This window comes from Dermacentor silvarum, chromosome 1 (assembly GCF_013339745.2).
Source record: "Dermacentor silvarum isolate Dsil-2018 chromosome 1, BIME_Dsil_1.4, whole genome shotgun sequence".
Classification (NCBI taxonomy): domain Eukaryota; kingdom Metazoa; phylum Arthropoda; class Arachnida; order Ixodida; family Ixodidae; genus Dermacentor; species Dermacentor silvarum.
This window is the reverse complement of record NC_051154.1, coordinates 103,715,205-103,730,239: the sequence shown is the minus strand read 5'-3', so window position 1 is coordinate 103,730,239 and position 15,035 is coordinate 103,715,205. Positions and strand designations below refer to the sequence as shown.

General features: G+C 48.8%; 1 protein-coding gene across 1 annotated transcript in view; it reads left to right on the top strand.

Moving 5' to 3' along the window:
* The window catches only part of LOC119452676 (Down syndrome cell adhesion molecule homolog), a 270,087-nt gene that overhangs the window by 148,013 nt on the left and 107,039 nt on the right, over positions 1-15,035 (top strand). The window contains exon 8 of the mRNA XM_037714673.2: positions 13,482-13,630. Coding sequence (XP_037570601.1) covers positions 13,482-13,630 — 149 coding nt within the window. The remainder of the gene's footprint in view (positions 1-13,481; positions 13,631-15,035) is intronic.

The following is a 15,035-nucleotide window of genomic DNA, read 5'->3' as shown; positions in this document are numbered from 1 at the left end:
TTTCATGTTTCAACCGACATTTGTACCCTATGCACCGCACCTCGGATTCCTGCGCGGGGCTTGGCACTCCGTCGCTTTCTGTAATAGGTGCAGACGGGGACAAAATATTACGAGATCTGCGAGCACATGCCAAACAGCATTTTTGCACCCTTTGACGAAGCAAGTGACTTCTGTCGAGACATGGCATTGGGCATGCGCGTGCTTTCTTGAGCTCATGTACCTGCCGTTACGCCCACTTCTTGCCAGTGTGCTGTAGAAATCGCGATGATACAGAAGATTATGCTAAGACCGTGCACTGTCTGTTTCGGCCGTCGTGACATGTGACAGTACACTGCACACACCGCCGGCTGAAAAGGACAGCACTCTCTTAACGAAATCTTCTGCAATCATCGCGATTCCGTCAACACACTGGCAAGAAATGCACCTAGGGGCAGGCACACAAGCTCATGAAAGGACGCGCATGCTCAGTGCCATGTTTCGACAGAAGGTCCTTGCTGCCACTGACGAGGCGTCACGTCTTCGCTACATTTATTTGGGAAGGCGGAGAGTGGAGCGGCGGCTGCTGTTGCGACCAGCCCGGTCCAGGACGATCGAGAAATGGAGCGAGAACGGAAGCTGGGAACGGCGGCGATCGCAATCACGATGATCGAGACGGGGGGAGTAGCGATGGACGCAGTGATGGACTGAGCGAGTCGATCAATCATTTCCTCTACTCTAGACTGCCGGTCTTCGAGACTCTACAACAGAATGACAGGTGTCGTCGTTGCCACGGTTCCTGGTGTGGAATAGTCAGAGATGTGGTTGGCTATTTCAGCAAGCTTGTCGAGAGATGCGTCGTCTGGTGTGGTGGCCAAGACAACGACCAGGTTGTGCGGCAGGCGCTGAAACAGCTCGCGCAGATTCGGGCTGTCTGCGTCCTGCTTACAGTCACCGAGAAGCTGTTGCATACGATGTAGCCGCTCCGACGGCCCGCGATCGCCGAGCTCTTCCTCGATGAGGGGCTGCTAGAGACGCCTGCGCACAGTCATGGGCTTGCGTTGCAGCCCCGTCGTTTTCAATCGGTCATAGGGGTTGGTGGCGTGGGGCGCATCCAAGACGTTGGAAAACTCGCCGACCACTTCGGAAGAGAGGGCCGAGACAACGTGGAGGTAACGGGAAGTAATACGCCGAAGGTCAAAGATGGCTTCCACCTGGGTGAACCAGACAGCAGGGTTCTGAGGCCAAAATGCCGGCAGGGGAACCTGAGCCGTGGCGAGGCTCTCTCCGCTGGTCGTCGGTACCTCGTTCGTGGCCGTGCCGTCGTGCTCGTCATAAAATCACGTCCGAGTCACCATATTATAAGGACCGAGGCAATGTCCGCTATAACAATGCGTCGACTGGGGAGCGAAATACGGTGAACCGAGCATTGCTTGCTTACTTGCTTCCTATGTTATGGCGCGTACCCGCTACGGGGGATTGGCCAAGAAGCCTGCGTTTTAACGGGTGGGGGAAGAGAAAATTTGAGAGAAAAAGTATAAGTCAGTGTAAAGTTTAAATAGTACAAGGAATTAAAGTAGACAAACTAATGTTAGATATTTTTTTTCCTTAGAGGAAAACGAGCCGAAGGCCCGGGCAGAGGGACGTATTTCTTTTATTCCTCCGAGCTCACGCCGGAGCACGCCAGATATGAAAGGCCGGCCAACGAAGATGATGCCCGCTACAATAACACTGATCCCCGGCAGCAAGAAGTTCCCTTGACAGCCATGTAGGATCGCAGAGATCCTTTGTAACCAATTCAAGTATACATACACCAGTGCATCACTGACTAGAAGTGCACTCGCAGTGCAATGCCATGTGCAGTTCACTGCATTTGGTCCTGTTTATTTTGGTGAGTGGAAAGTTATAAACACTGTGGATTCACTGGATACGTGGAACGACTGGGATTCATATGCCTCGTACGGATTTGTGACAACGTTTCTGTATATAGTCCAGCTTTACGGAACATAAAATTGCCGTGACTGGTACTTACTAACAAATTCTGCTGGTGCGAAATCATTAGTTGGTTTTTACTTGAATTTTGGCACTATATATACCGAGTGCCTCGTCGTGTATTTCAGCGCTGGAAACGAGCGTTTTATTTGCAATTATGGCTGGTTATTTTTTACTGCAATATTCGGTCGGTATGTTTATATTGATCGCTGCAGACACAACGGTCCTCACTATTCATTCAATTTGTCTCTATTTCTGGGAATTCGATGTATAGACAAATTTCTGAATTCGTAGTCTTTTGGACGCTTCATGAACGTTCTCATTCGACGACAAGGGCACCATCAGCGTGTGATAGGAATTGTAGTTGAGTATGAATAAAGTGGAGATGTTCAGTGTAGAAGGCGGTGTCTTTCGTGCTGATTATATGAAGCCTCCCGCTCACTTGGATCCACTGCAAGAAAGTTTCTAGGAATTAGCTGGCTGGTGTAACGCTCCTAGCTGATATGCTATAGATTTCATAGTTATTTGTGAAGCAGGTCACTGACCAAGGTCAAAATGAAAATAAAATGACGTTTTTGACCTTGGTCAGTGACCTGCTTCACAAATAACTATGCTTTTACCTGACCAGACGGTATTCCGTCGAACTCTTGACTGCTATAGATTTCAGGGTCCGTATTCACAAAATTTATCTTAAGTACCGTCCGCGACTGGCCATCGTGACCCATCGCAGTCGTGAGTGGCCGGTGCCGGGTGCCCTAACTGCGGCTAGTGAACAAGAGCACCTACGTAATATTTCCGTGAATAGTGGCCCAGGTTTTCTCCTGTACCGTGCCTGTTTCCCACATGCAGTACTTGGTTCGCAAAATTGTCAACCATCTATATAAAAGAAAAGGGAGAGCAAGGTGGCACTATCTCGCAGGTCGATACATGACACTTACTCTCTTTGCTTCCGTCAGAGAAAATAAGCAAAAGAACAGCATAGCTTTCGCTGGTGAGGCGCTCGCGGGCTTTTCACATCCCGGTCAGTTTTCTCTCCTCTCACCCCGATCATCCGATCGGCCTCGTCAATTGCGCGGGGGTGGGGTTGGGATGGTGTTGTGGGAAGGGGAGGAGGGGTCACCTCGGGCCTCGACCTCTGTCGGCCGACAATCACTCTCATCGGGAGAAACTGGCTGCTGGCGGGGGTACCCGGCTCCCCCACAGTATTCCCACGTGACCTCTTTACTGAACGACGTCCGAGGATCTGGTCGTTTATCGGAAGGCTCTATTGTTCGCTCCTTGTTGCACGTTTCTTTCTGTTCGTTTCTTCTCCCTCTGTTTTCGACCCTCCTTCCTATTTCCTTCTCGCTGCCCCTTTAACGCTTCCCTCTATTGCTCGACCTATCGTATACTTCTCGCTAGCAATGCCCACCGTGCTTGTTTAACATTTTTCTTGTCGCCTAGCTGCAAGCATACTTTGGAAGAGCGAGAAAGAGAAAAAGAAAACCACGTTTTCGCGTTTTCTTCGTGTGTTGCTGTGCGATCGCTTTCATGTTTCGCGCAGCCGTGTATTACAGGAGCGTATCGCCATCTACATTTTCGCCAGGTTGTAGGCATCGCTTATCCCCCCTCACCCCATTCGGTTCCTGGTGAGCGCAGCAAAGAAGGCGTCGGCCATCCAAGCAGAAAGAGCGTTGGAGCAAGCGCGCTGGTTTGGATGCATATTAGGCGCGTAGCAGCGTACAACACGCTCCAAAGGAGCGCTCGTATCGCATCTTTCCTGCTTACGAGGCTCGTTCCGCCAACCTCATCCGCACCTAGCCTGGCACTTTCGTCCATTTTTGTTTCTTTTACACGCATTTCTGTCGTCCTTGTCGGCGTCTTCTTTGTGCGTCGCAGCAGTTCTGCTTAGGTGTAAACGCCGATTCGCCCGCTGTGCGTGCCTGCGAGCGTGCGTGCGTGCGTGCGTGCGTGCGTGCGTGTGTGTGCGTGTGTGTGTGTGTGTGTGTGTGTGTGTGTGTGTGTGTGTGTGTGTGTGTGTGTGTGTGTGTGTGTGTGTGTGGTGTGTGTGTGTGTGTGTGTGTGTGTGTGTGTGTGTGCGTGTGCGTGTGTCTGCGTGATTGTGTGTGGTGCGTGTGTGTGTGCGTTGTGCGTGCGTGCGTGCGTGCGTGATTGTGTAGGAGAAATGGCAGCTCTACATTGCAATATTGCACTTTTAAACACAAAAGAGCACCAAAGGGCATAAGTGACATCATAGTTTAAATTTCAGAACTCAGAGTTGCAGGTACAACCGCTTTTTTTTTTTTTTTACTAATATGAGCCTTAGTTACAGAATGTGAAATAAATAGACAACCACAAGGTCGTAAGCGAGAGTCATTAACGCTACGTTCGTTTACGACCCACCCGTTCGCGACCCTTACAAAGTGCGCTGCAGTCTTCGACATCTCGACGACAAGTATAGTTCTCTCGCTCTCCCTATTCGACAGATGACGACAGTGCGCTGTGTCCAGTATGCCATCTTCACGTCCGCGCACCAGTGGATTCGTCATTCTCATTATAGGGCCGTCGAATTCTTCGCTGCCCGCATGCATCATCTGCCTAGCCTTGTCCCCTTCCGAGTGCCATGCCTTTAGGTGGTTTTGCGGTGAACGCTGTTGCGCTGAGTGCGCAGGTCGACCTACTTCCCTCGGGCACGGTCTTTCAGCACCGGAACACATATTGCTTCCTCAGTGATGCCATGCGGCGTTTTTTTCTGTATTTTGTTGCTCTTTTCAGTTCGTTTAGGAGTCTATATGCTCAAGCTGTCTGCCTACTCTTTCGCAAGAACGTTTTCTTCTTTTTTTCAACACACCGAGCTGCAGCCGTAGTGCTCGACGTTGCAATGGAAGTGAAGGGAACCGGCGGTTCACTTCGCCTCCCTGTGCCCCACCACCGCCGCGCCTCCCAGCCTTTCTCCGAGTGCCGCATGCAGGCGTAGGCGTCGAGCGCCTCGCCGCGAATCAATCGCCCGCATGACTGATGCACGCACTTCTGCTTTGTCCGGTGAACGAAATTCCGCTATTGCTTGCATGCACATTTTGTTTCCTTTCTCTTTTTCTTTCCTTTTTTTTAACTACGTATTTGGTATCTTGAGTGTTGCTCAAATAGAGCCGAATTCATTTTAGCCACTTTGCATTCGAACCGCTCCAGACACCACTTTTGCACTTTCGTCTACTTTTTTCTATTTATTTATTTTTCTGTCATTGTGTCGCTCGAAGTGTTTTGCGAAGTTTCACGAACTCGATCAGCACGGGGGTACAATAATGGCGTGATATAACCAGCCTTGAAGGCTCTTCGTTTATTTACGTCGTTCTTTCTTTTATATATTTTTTTGTACTCTCACCACTTCACTTCCTATCCAAAAGAGTGTAAAGAAGGAAGGGCGGTGTAGCCCGTTGCACAATGCCTTCTTTTCTGTCTAGACACGCGGAGTGTGATCAATGTGCAAGAATATATCAGCGGTTCGGTTAAGCAAACAACGCGACCGCAATAACCAGCAGTATCACCTAGCACAAGAATGTCTGTTTGGGTTATTATTCGCTTTCCTTGAATTCGATTACAGGTGCATTCTGTGCTGAACATTTTGTGTGGTTCAGAAGGCAGTTTGAGCGGAATTATGAATAGAAATAAATTTCCCGTCAATTTTTTTTCAACCTACCTAGGCATGCAATACAGATACGTTAACGTTGCAGCATCGCCTTTAACTTATTTCTTTCAGAGTTTTATTCACTGCCCCTTATTCCTTGATAGAAAGGGAAGGATTTTCCTTGCATACCACAGCATTACGGACTTTGAAGTTCAGTATGCCTGTTACACCGTCAAACTACGCACCGCGACCTTCAATACCATGCCTAAGACTTCCGCCGAATTCGAAATAACTGGGTTGACAAAAACTGCAACGAGCGTATTTGCAACTGGAATAGCGCAATTGTGTAACAGTGAAATGATTATAATTCCGCAGCTGTGACTGCTTTCAGGTGTAGTGCGACGGTGTCTGTGAGGGAATCTTGGTAAGGAAGACATAGAGAATATTTATTGCCGTCATTATTAAAATAAATAAATAAAATAAAAATCATAAAATAAAATAAATAAATAAATTATTGTTTGAAGATATAGAGCGAAACGTGGAGATTTCCTGAACCATTGGTATTTCGCGTTGAAGCAACAATTCAAGTAGAACTCGGCTTACGTGTAATACTTCTCTTGGTTCACTCTTTTTTTATCGTTCTCAGCTGGCTCAAGTTGGCCACTGATGCCACCTGAACGAGGTTTTTGCGTATTCATGAACACAACTCATCCACTTACTTTTCTGAGAAACGTGCAAGCTGTATACAAGAGAAGTGTTTCGCCCGCTCAAAGAACATTTATGGTCACCAGTGCTTTCAACTCCAGTTCAAATCCAGTGCTTTCAACTCAACCTCCATGTCTATATAACCGCTGCACGGTGAAACGACGCGTTGGGCGGCTAGGGCATAAAATTTCCGGGTTACAGGAGTCAGACGGGCAGTGGTCCTCAATCCTCCGTTTTTTTTTTAACAGCGAAGCTGTTTAAAGGGAAACTGAACAGGTTTTAGATTTCTAAAAAGTGACGTTTTTCTGAAGCGCAGACACTTGAAATCCCCGGTACGAAGTTTTGTTTTTCCATCACACAAGTAGCGGCGGCGTAATTAAGAATTGAAATCGCAGCGATGCTCCGCCCACCGCGGCTCGCGGAGTCAGCCCGCGGCGGCGGCGGAAGGGGAAAGCTAGCGGAAATGACGTCAATATAGGGGTCCCAGGCACCCGCGCGGAAAGCGTGTGCAGGTTTTGCGCGTCAGTCGAGTTGTATCCGTGGCCTTTGTCGCAAATGATCAAGATCTCCACCCTGCGTTTCCGGCTAACGCTTCAAAGGACTGTTACCGCAAGAACTTCGTCTAAGAAGCATACAGTGTCACCATGCCGTCCTTTTGCGCTGCTTACGGCTGTACGACCAACGGCGACCGAGACGACGTCATCTTCCACAGTTTCCCACGGCAGAAAAAACAAGCTGCTCAGTGGGTCGCAGCGGTGAAACGAATTAATTTCAAACCTTCAAGAACCACTCTTCTCTGTTAAAAACATTTTTGGGACAGTGATTACCATCAGAGTTTATCGCTGATGCGTGCAATGGGAATTCCGGTGAAATCTGGTCGACTAAGGCCAGGCGTGGTGCCATCGATCTTCGCTCATAAACGAAATGAATCGCCGCCACCGAAAGCAGCCTTCTGTGATACACTGTTTTTTTCTGTCTTGCAGGAATTTCGTTTACTTCCTGGCAGCACATACATTCTTCTATTTCCATTGCACTGCAGTGCATGCAGGAACACCTGTCGCAACCGAAATATACGTCACGTAGAAAAGACACCTAAAATAAAGTTTCAATCGGATACCTAAGTGCCCATACGGCTGAGTGCTTACATCACTTGCTTTAAGGAAAGCGGCGGATTGTTCAAAAGCGTGAAACGACAGGAGTGGGCTTTTCCCTCTGATCGTTTCAACACAACCGGGAATCGAGGGCCAAAAAGCATAAAATAGAACTACAGTAAACCGCAGAGATATGCATAACAACGTGCAGTGGCACACTTTTTTGTTTTTAGTCAAATTCCCGCACGACATTGCAAGCAGCCCAAGCACGCCGTCGCGGCGTCGAACGCTGCTTCTAGCACCGTGGGTCACAAAACATCACAGCTATAGTGCCAAAATAAGAAAAATTCACTTCCGTGCGGCTTATATTTGTCTGGCACGTCTGCACCTTGTATTGTTATCTTAGTAACTTGGTAACTGCAAAATGCACTGTGCTGACAGTGCGTCTCCGCATTCGCTGCAAGATAGAATACAGCAATGATAGCACGCATTGTTTGTTGCTGTCACAGCACAGCAGAATGCATCTGTGGAAGTAATATCTGCACTGAATTAAATTATATTGCAAATACAATAATTTCCATGCGATGTGTACCTTCAGGGCAATTCGGCAGTCGCACTTTATTACTTGCAAACCAGCAACACTAGAATGCACTGTGTACAAAACGAGTCTCTCTACTGTGTACAAAACGAGTATTTCTTTCCGTATTCTGTTATAAGGACGCCCGGTATGAAGTAATACAATCTCACTCTGACTGCTAAGGCAATGTCGAACGCTGCTTCTAGCACCGTGGGTCACAAAACAGCACAGCTATACTACAAAAAAAAAAAATCACTTCCGTGCGGCGTATATTTGTCTGGCACAAATGCCGCAATGGCAAATGTCGTGATTAGGTCCTCGGATCCGGCGGGCTCCGGCCATTCCAACTTCCGCGCTGGCGATCGCACTCGCGCTTGGCGTAGGTGTTTCTCGTTGTCGGGCCACTGGTTCAAACGCATATGGTGTCACGCCAATCACCCCTAAGTGATCAAAATTATCCATAACAGCAACTGAACCGTGCGAAATCGTCTAGAAGGTAGTCGCAGTACCTGGTGAGAAGCTGTCACGTTGCGGCGGGCTCTCGTGGACCCATGGATTGACGTCACGGTGCGCTCCACCAATCATCGATGCGAGCCGGATGCGCCGCGCGCCGCCCAGTCGCAGCTCGGAGTTTTTTTGCTAATAACGCGTTTTTGGCTGCGCCATGTCCAATTTCTTGTCGATTTTCGTGTTCAGGGTGTTCAAAAGTATCAAATGGTGCTTATAACTCGATTTTTTTGGAAACCTGTTCAGTTTCCCTTTAAGCTATCCGTAACTCCGTTAGTCGTCCGCGAAAAACTGCGCCGAGCTATGACGTCATCTCGCGTTGCTAGTAACCGCCGGCACAGGTGCGCGCTCGCTTCGCCGGACACAGACACGGCTCCGCCAAGCTCCCGCCAGCTGCGCGCTACTGCGCATGCGCCATGACGTCATCCCGGCGCGTCTGCGCTCGCCACCCGTACGCTGTGCATAGCTTTCGCCCCACCTCCCCTACGACTTCCCCACTAGCTGCGCACTACTGCGCATGCGCCGCGAGTCAGACGTGACGTCACGGACAACTGTGCATGCGCTCCTTCGTTCCGTATGAAAGCCGGTGCGCGGCGATGGCGCGCCAGGCGTAGACATGGGGACACCAAGGAAGGTTCGCACTGCCGAAGAAGAGCCGCTTACCAAGAATCGCGGCGCGCTGCTAAGCGAGACTGCCAGCGTCGACGCCAATTGGACCCAGCATGGTTAACCGAAGAAACCGCTGCAAAACGAGGACGGTGAGCCGAAAGCCCCGAGGACGACCAGCGAGGAATGCTAGGGAACGGGAGAGGTAGCGTCGGCTCCGAGAAGATCCCGACGTGAGAGAAGCCGAGAACGAACGATACCGATTAGCTCTGCTGTGTCTTTAGCCTTGCGCCACTAGTGCAAGCTAGTATGATCCCGCGACTGCGTCAAGACCGGTGGCGACCATGTCCACGCTTGAAGCCTCCGTCGTACAAGCACCGGACGCGGAGGTTGGCGCCTTATGCCTCAATCGCATTTCAACAAGCGCGGTTTTCAGGTGTATTCCGGTCAGCCTTCGACACGCAGGATATTTATAACGGTTTTTCATCACGCAATATACCCAGATAGACGGACACACAGCGTGCTCGTTAAACTTCATAATGGCGAATGCTTTAAGACTGAGCCGGAGTTGAGCTCCCCGTGACTCTCCCTCCTTCCTTCCCGCGCCCAGCGAACCGGTATCTGAACTAGCCACGTCGTCGCTCACTGTCGGCCCTTCGCTCTCCGCCGAGATCGGCTGCTCCTGGCGAAGGCGCGCTCGCTCGGTCGGTCGACACCGCCGTAGGCCTATATCGGCTAATGGACGCCGTCGCTCGCCCGCCCGCGCATCCCGGCTGCTGCAGCATCGCGGGGAAGCGACCGAGAGATGCGAGGCGATTGAATTAGTCAAGCCACGGCGAGCTGTCGCGCGCAGCGGACACATCACCAACCCCCCTCTTCTCGAAGCTCTCTGCTTTAGCCGCCGGGCTCTTGCTTCTTCCTCTCTCTCTCTTCACCGTTGGCGGGTTCGGCGAGCACGTTAGCACTGCCTCCCCTTCACGTCTCCCTTCTTTCCGACCTCTTTCCGCACGCTTGAGCGTGCGGCGCTGACGACTCACCTGCACCGCGGGGTGTCTGGGGCCCCTTTCCTCCTGCTGTCGGACCGCGGAGCGTAACGCCAGTCCGCGCCCCTGTTCTCGCCGTTCTTCGGATGAGTCGCATTTAGAGCAGCTCCGTCTATTGGTTCGTCGTCCTCTCGCCGTCGCCGTCTTATTGTTTGCTCAGTGCCCAAAGTTTGCCTCTGCTTTGGGCAGTGCGAGAAAGTTATCAGCTGACGAGGCAAATGAAACCTCCGTATACGTGTCTGTGCGTTCCGCGTGCGTACAGGTTCTCTTTTCTGGCATTCGTCGATGGCGTTTCGCACGACTAACCGTTTTTGAAGAAAGAAAAAAAAAATGTTGGGTACTCTTTGACGTCATGTTTTTACTGGGAAAATTATCTTTGTACACACAGCGCTACGTGGTGTGGACAATAAACGGCGTGCGAGTTAACTGACAGTGAAAGGCAAGCTGTCGTTGCAGAGACAAGAACGTCGCATGCACCAATGTGAACTGCCGATGAGGCATGCCTTACGCAATGGCTGGGCAAACTCGGTGCATTCGCTCCTTTCTTGTGAACATATGCGGAATGTTTTCATTTTCCCGGAGGGGGGGGGGGGGGGGGTGCGACCAGCTTTCCGAACCGGTGCCATATATATATATATAAGCTTTGATAACAGATGCACATCACGAAACTTCGTGCGACCTCCAAGCATGGTTCACTTAAGTGACGGCCTTTTACGAGTACGTAAACTCTGCATAGTAGGAGACAGTTCAATTTCACAACTTGAGTCCCATCGCACCACAAAGAGACTCGCATCTGTCGGATGAGCCATGCGAAAAGCCGATTCAGTTAACCACGTTAGGGAGATATGTGTGTTTTGTGCGTATTAAGTCGCACAAATACACATCAATTAAAAAAAACATATAACGATTTGCGGGTTGGGCGCTTTATTTTGGAGGCAATCTGCACACGGTATCTTGGAAGCGATCTGGAAACGGCTAATACCTTTGTACGCGCTGACTTTTTGCCGCTCAGTTTCCGTGGACGCGATAGGCTGGACGAAGGTCACTTAGCTTCCTGCTGCTGCTGCCATGCTTTCACACACCAGCGCTTTGACACCCAGTGTCCGCAGTCATCGAGTGTGATATGTTCATGTTTGCTTGGGCGTGCTGACAACATGCTTCATAATTCAGTTAGTAAGCGAATGTTTGAAAGTTTATACGGCCGGTAAAACTACTATCCTTATTTCGTATATCTGTCTACTAATTTTCTATTGCAATCGATGCTTCGCCGTTCGGGCGACACTGCGCGTCTTTTTTTTTTTCTTTTTTTTTTACATTGAGTACGAGTATCAGCGCTGCTGCGCATGGCGGCTATTGATTCTGATTTCGAGTGAATCCAGTTTACCTTCATTTCGGTTACTGAGTATATTATATATATTGGTGACCTATGCGTGCATGTGGGGATGTTTCCACCCCTAATAAATGTTATTATTAGAACAGTTATTGTTTTTTTTTCGTGAGTCGTTAGCATTAGAGTAGCAATACTGAGACACACAAAATTCACGTGCATTTCACACGCCGCTGATAAAAGACTCTGACGAAGGGCCCACTGAAGACTGCAGGGTTTTTTTTTTTCTTTTTTTTTTTTTTTACACGGACAAAAAAGCACACAACGCAATTTGAAGAGAGGTGAACATAGAGCAACGTATTCATTCTCTAGGCATAACCTATCCCTACTATTACCCGCCGTGGTTGCTTAGTGGCTATGGTGTTGGGCTGCTAAGCACGAGGTCGTGGGATCGAACCCGGCCACGGCAGCCGTATGTCGATGGGGGCAAAATGCGAAAATGCCCGTGTACTTAGTGCACGTTAAAGAACCCCAGGAGGTAAAAATTTTCCGGAGTCTCCCATTACGGCGTGCCTCATAATCAAGTCGTGGTTTTGGCACGTAAAACCCCATAATTTAATTTTAATTAATCCCTACTATTAGAAATGATTGTTAGTTTGCTACATCCTTCTCTTTAAAAAATATAACAAACTTATTCCTGTGTATATATTTCAATATATTGTGTCTGTGTATATATATAGTGTTCACAGTCGAAATTAAAAATATATATTTGAAGTGACCAAAAATACAGATGAGGTAGTCGCCGCCTGTGCTTCTATTGCGCTTGTCCTCCTATGGTCAGGAATTGCTGAAATAAAGCGAACTATGAATTAAAAGCCGTACACGTCTGCGCCAACACTGATGTAGTAAGCTTTCAGCCACAATAAAATTTTAAGTGAAAGGGTAGAGGCAACTCTAAAGAAACCTCAAATGCTGTGGGTAACAGAGCTCTGGTAAGGACACGTTGCTCAGAAAGGCCTTACCTTTTTTCCACCTCCCCCGGAGTGGATTACCTAGCAGAGTATAGGCAGGCTGCCATTTTCCGAGATAATTTTGCCAGTCCTCCCCATCACCACATTGACGTATGGCAGTGCTAGACACCTCTACATTTAGTGGGTAGCTATGTTTGTCCTGACCTCATCTCCTTGTACGTGGTTCGGCGTCGTATGCCAGTGAGGCACCTAATTAGACGAAATTTTCGCCTTGAGTTTTGTCGTAAAATACGCAAGAAATGTAACGTGTGTGAACAGCTTGAAAACCCGCCGCGGTGGCTCAGTTAGCTAATGCGTTCCGCTGCTGAGCACGAGGTCGCGGGATCGAATCCCGGCCGCGGCGGCCGCATTTCGTTGGAGGTGAAATGCAAAAACGCCCGTGTGCTTGCGTTGTAGTGCACGTTAAAGAACCCCAGGTGGTCAAAATTAATCTGAAGCCCTCCACTACGGCGTGCCTCATCGTCAGAACTGGTTTTGGTACGTAAAACCCCAGAAAGAAGAACAAGAACAGCTTGAAGCATTAAGTGCAGTGCTAGTGTTTCAAACAACAGGAACACAGAACGCACAGATAGCGCGCTTCTTTTATAGAAATTTCCAGTGGAAGTGACCTTTGCCGCCTCAAAATTTTGGGTGCCTTTTTTCGTTTTCCTATTGTTCCTTCTTATGTCTTTCAATTACTTACCACCAGTCTCCTCTCACGTGCAGGGTAGCAAACCGAACCTTTTTTCCTGGTTGACCACCCTGCTTTGTCTCTCTTTTTATCCTTCTCTCTCCAGAGCCGCATGTTCGGAAACCTGATGTCGTAAAAAAAGAGGGAGGGGTTAGTGAGGGTCATTGTGGTAATTAAAATCACGAATAATGCAAATAATAAGTAAAAAAAAAAGATCAGGAAGCTTTATTCACGCAAAGCCTGAATACTCTCAATAAAGCCGCCCACCGAAATATCGGTTGCGTAATGAATGCACAACTAAACTTTGAGGTCGCATATGTTACAATAATGGCTCTCTTTCTCCTCCCTACAGAGTGTCGACAGTGGCGAACCAGTCCTTGTCAAGCGTGTCTTCGACCCTCGTCGTGTCCACGGAGACAGTCGAGGATTCGGGCATCTACAGCTGCTTTGCCAAGAACCACTATGGATCTGACGAGACCAGCATGCGCCTCCTTGTGCAAGGTGATTTAAGCCAATGGTTCAAATGGAACGCAAATGCCGCAGCGAGGTCAAGAGGGCAGGAAATTGGAAAGGGGGGGGGGGGGGGGGGGCGATGAAGGCACAGTTGTCGTTGACAGAATATTTGCGTTTCTTAAGTATGTGGCAGTGAGGCCTTAAACCCTCGCTCCGTTCTTTAATGTCAATAGATAGGCTTCGCATTCTAGCCTCGTATTGGGACGTCTTCCATCTCTGTAACCGTCCGCTCGGCCAGACCGGTGTTGTAAAGCACTGCATCAACACGTAAAGCAATGCCCACCCCGACGGCCGTACCACACATCCACAACATATAGCGCCACATCATTCAAGAGGACGTTGACAAGCAAACAGTCTTGCAGCCCATGGGTTTCCACTGTGGTTCACATTAAGTGAACTGCAACGAATTTTCATTTCAGCTCAATTTGCTAAAAGCATGCATTAGATGTCACCGAAGTTAGTGCGGCAAAGCCGCGAGGCTAACAACCACATAGTAGAGTTTTCAGTAACAACTTTCAGATTGCCCCGTAGCAGTTAACAAATACCCTTTTCCGACTTTCTTTCCTCCTTACCCTTCCATAGTGCAGGGTAGCAAACCAGAAGTCGCTCTTCCGGTTAGTCTCCCTGAGAAAGTGGGGAAGATATTATGCATTTATTTAAAGCTTCCCTGCGCACTGGTCTTTCAGGGATATATAGGTACTTTAGTAACGAGGACGTAACTTTAGACGCATCCCACCGAGCAGTTAAAAACTCGGAACAGCAAATAACGGCAAGCAACAAACTGTTTCAAGATCACAGTTACTTTTTCAGCGACTTAGCTGTTTCGAATTTCACCTGCTTCAAGAACCTGTATAAACTTGCTCAAAGATAATATTGTTCTTGCATCCCTTCACCATCAGAAAACTTGAAACGGAAGGTACGGGGACCAACGTACGAACATTTTTTCAAACAAAATTGCTTTTTCGTAAAACTTGACTCGACATTCGTAAAACCACGTAAAATCGTAAAACGGGCCCAAATTCGTAAACTTTACGAAACATTTCGCATAGTTGGCAGGTATGGACTCTAAAGTCATACCCTTCGGTTCATGCAACGTCCAGGCCCACCTTTGTGCGCATGAAGGACGCCCTCCTTACTTGATTTCAAATTGTCCATCTGCTTCAGTTATCTTGAGGACATCATTGTCGTCACTCCGACATTTGCAACGCGTCCGGGCAGCCTTTCCTGTATTCCTTCTCGATAAAGGTGGCCTGTAAGTAAATTCATAAAAATGCTAGTCAGACGTCGCCAACGTACGATGCTCGGCAACTTACATCGACTCGTCCGGCGTCCGCCCTAACCTTGACAAAAGCCGAGCTGTTCAGAACATCTCTGTTCCAACTTCTGAGACCAA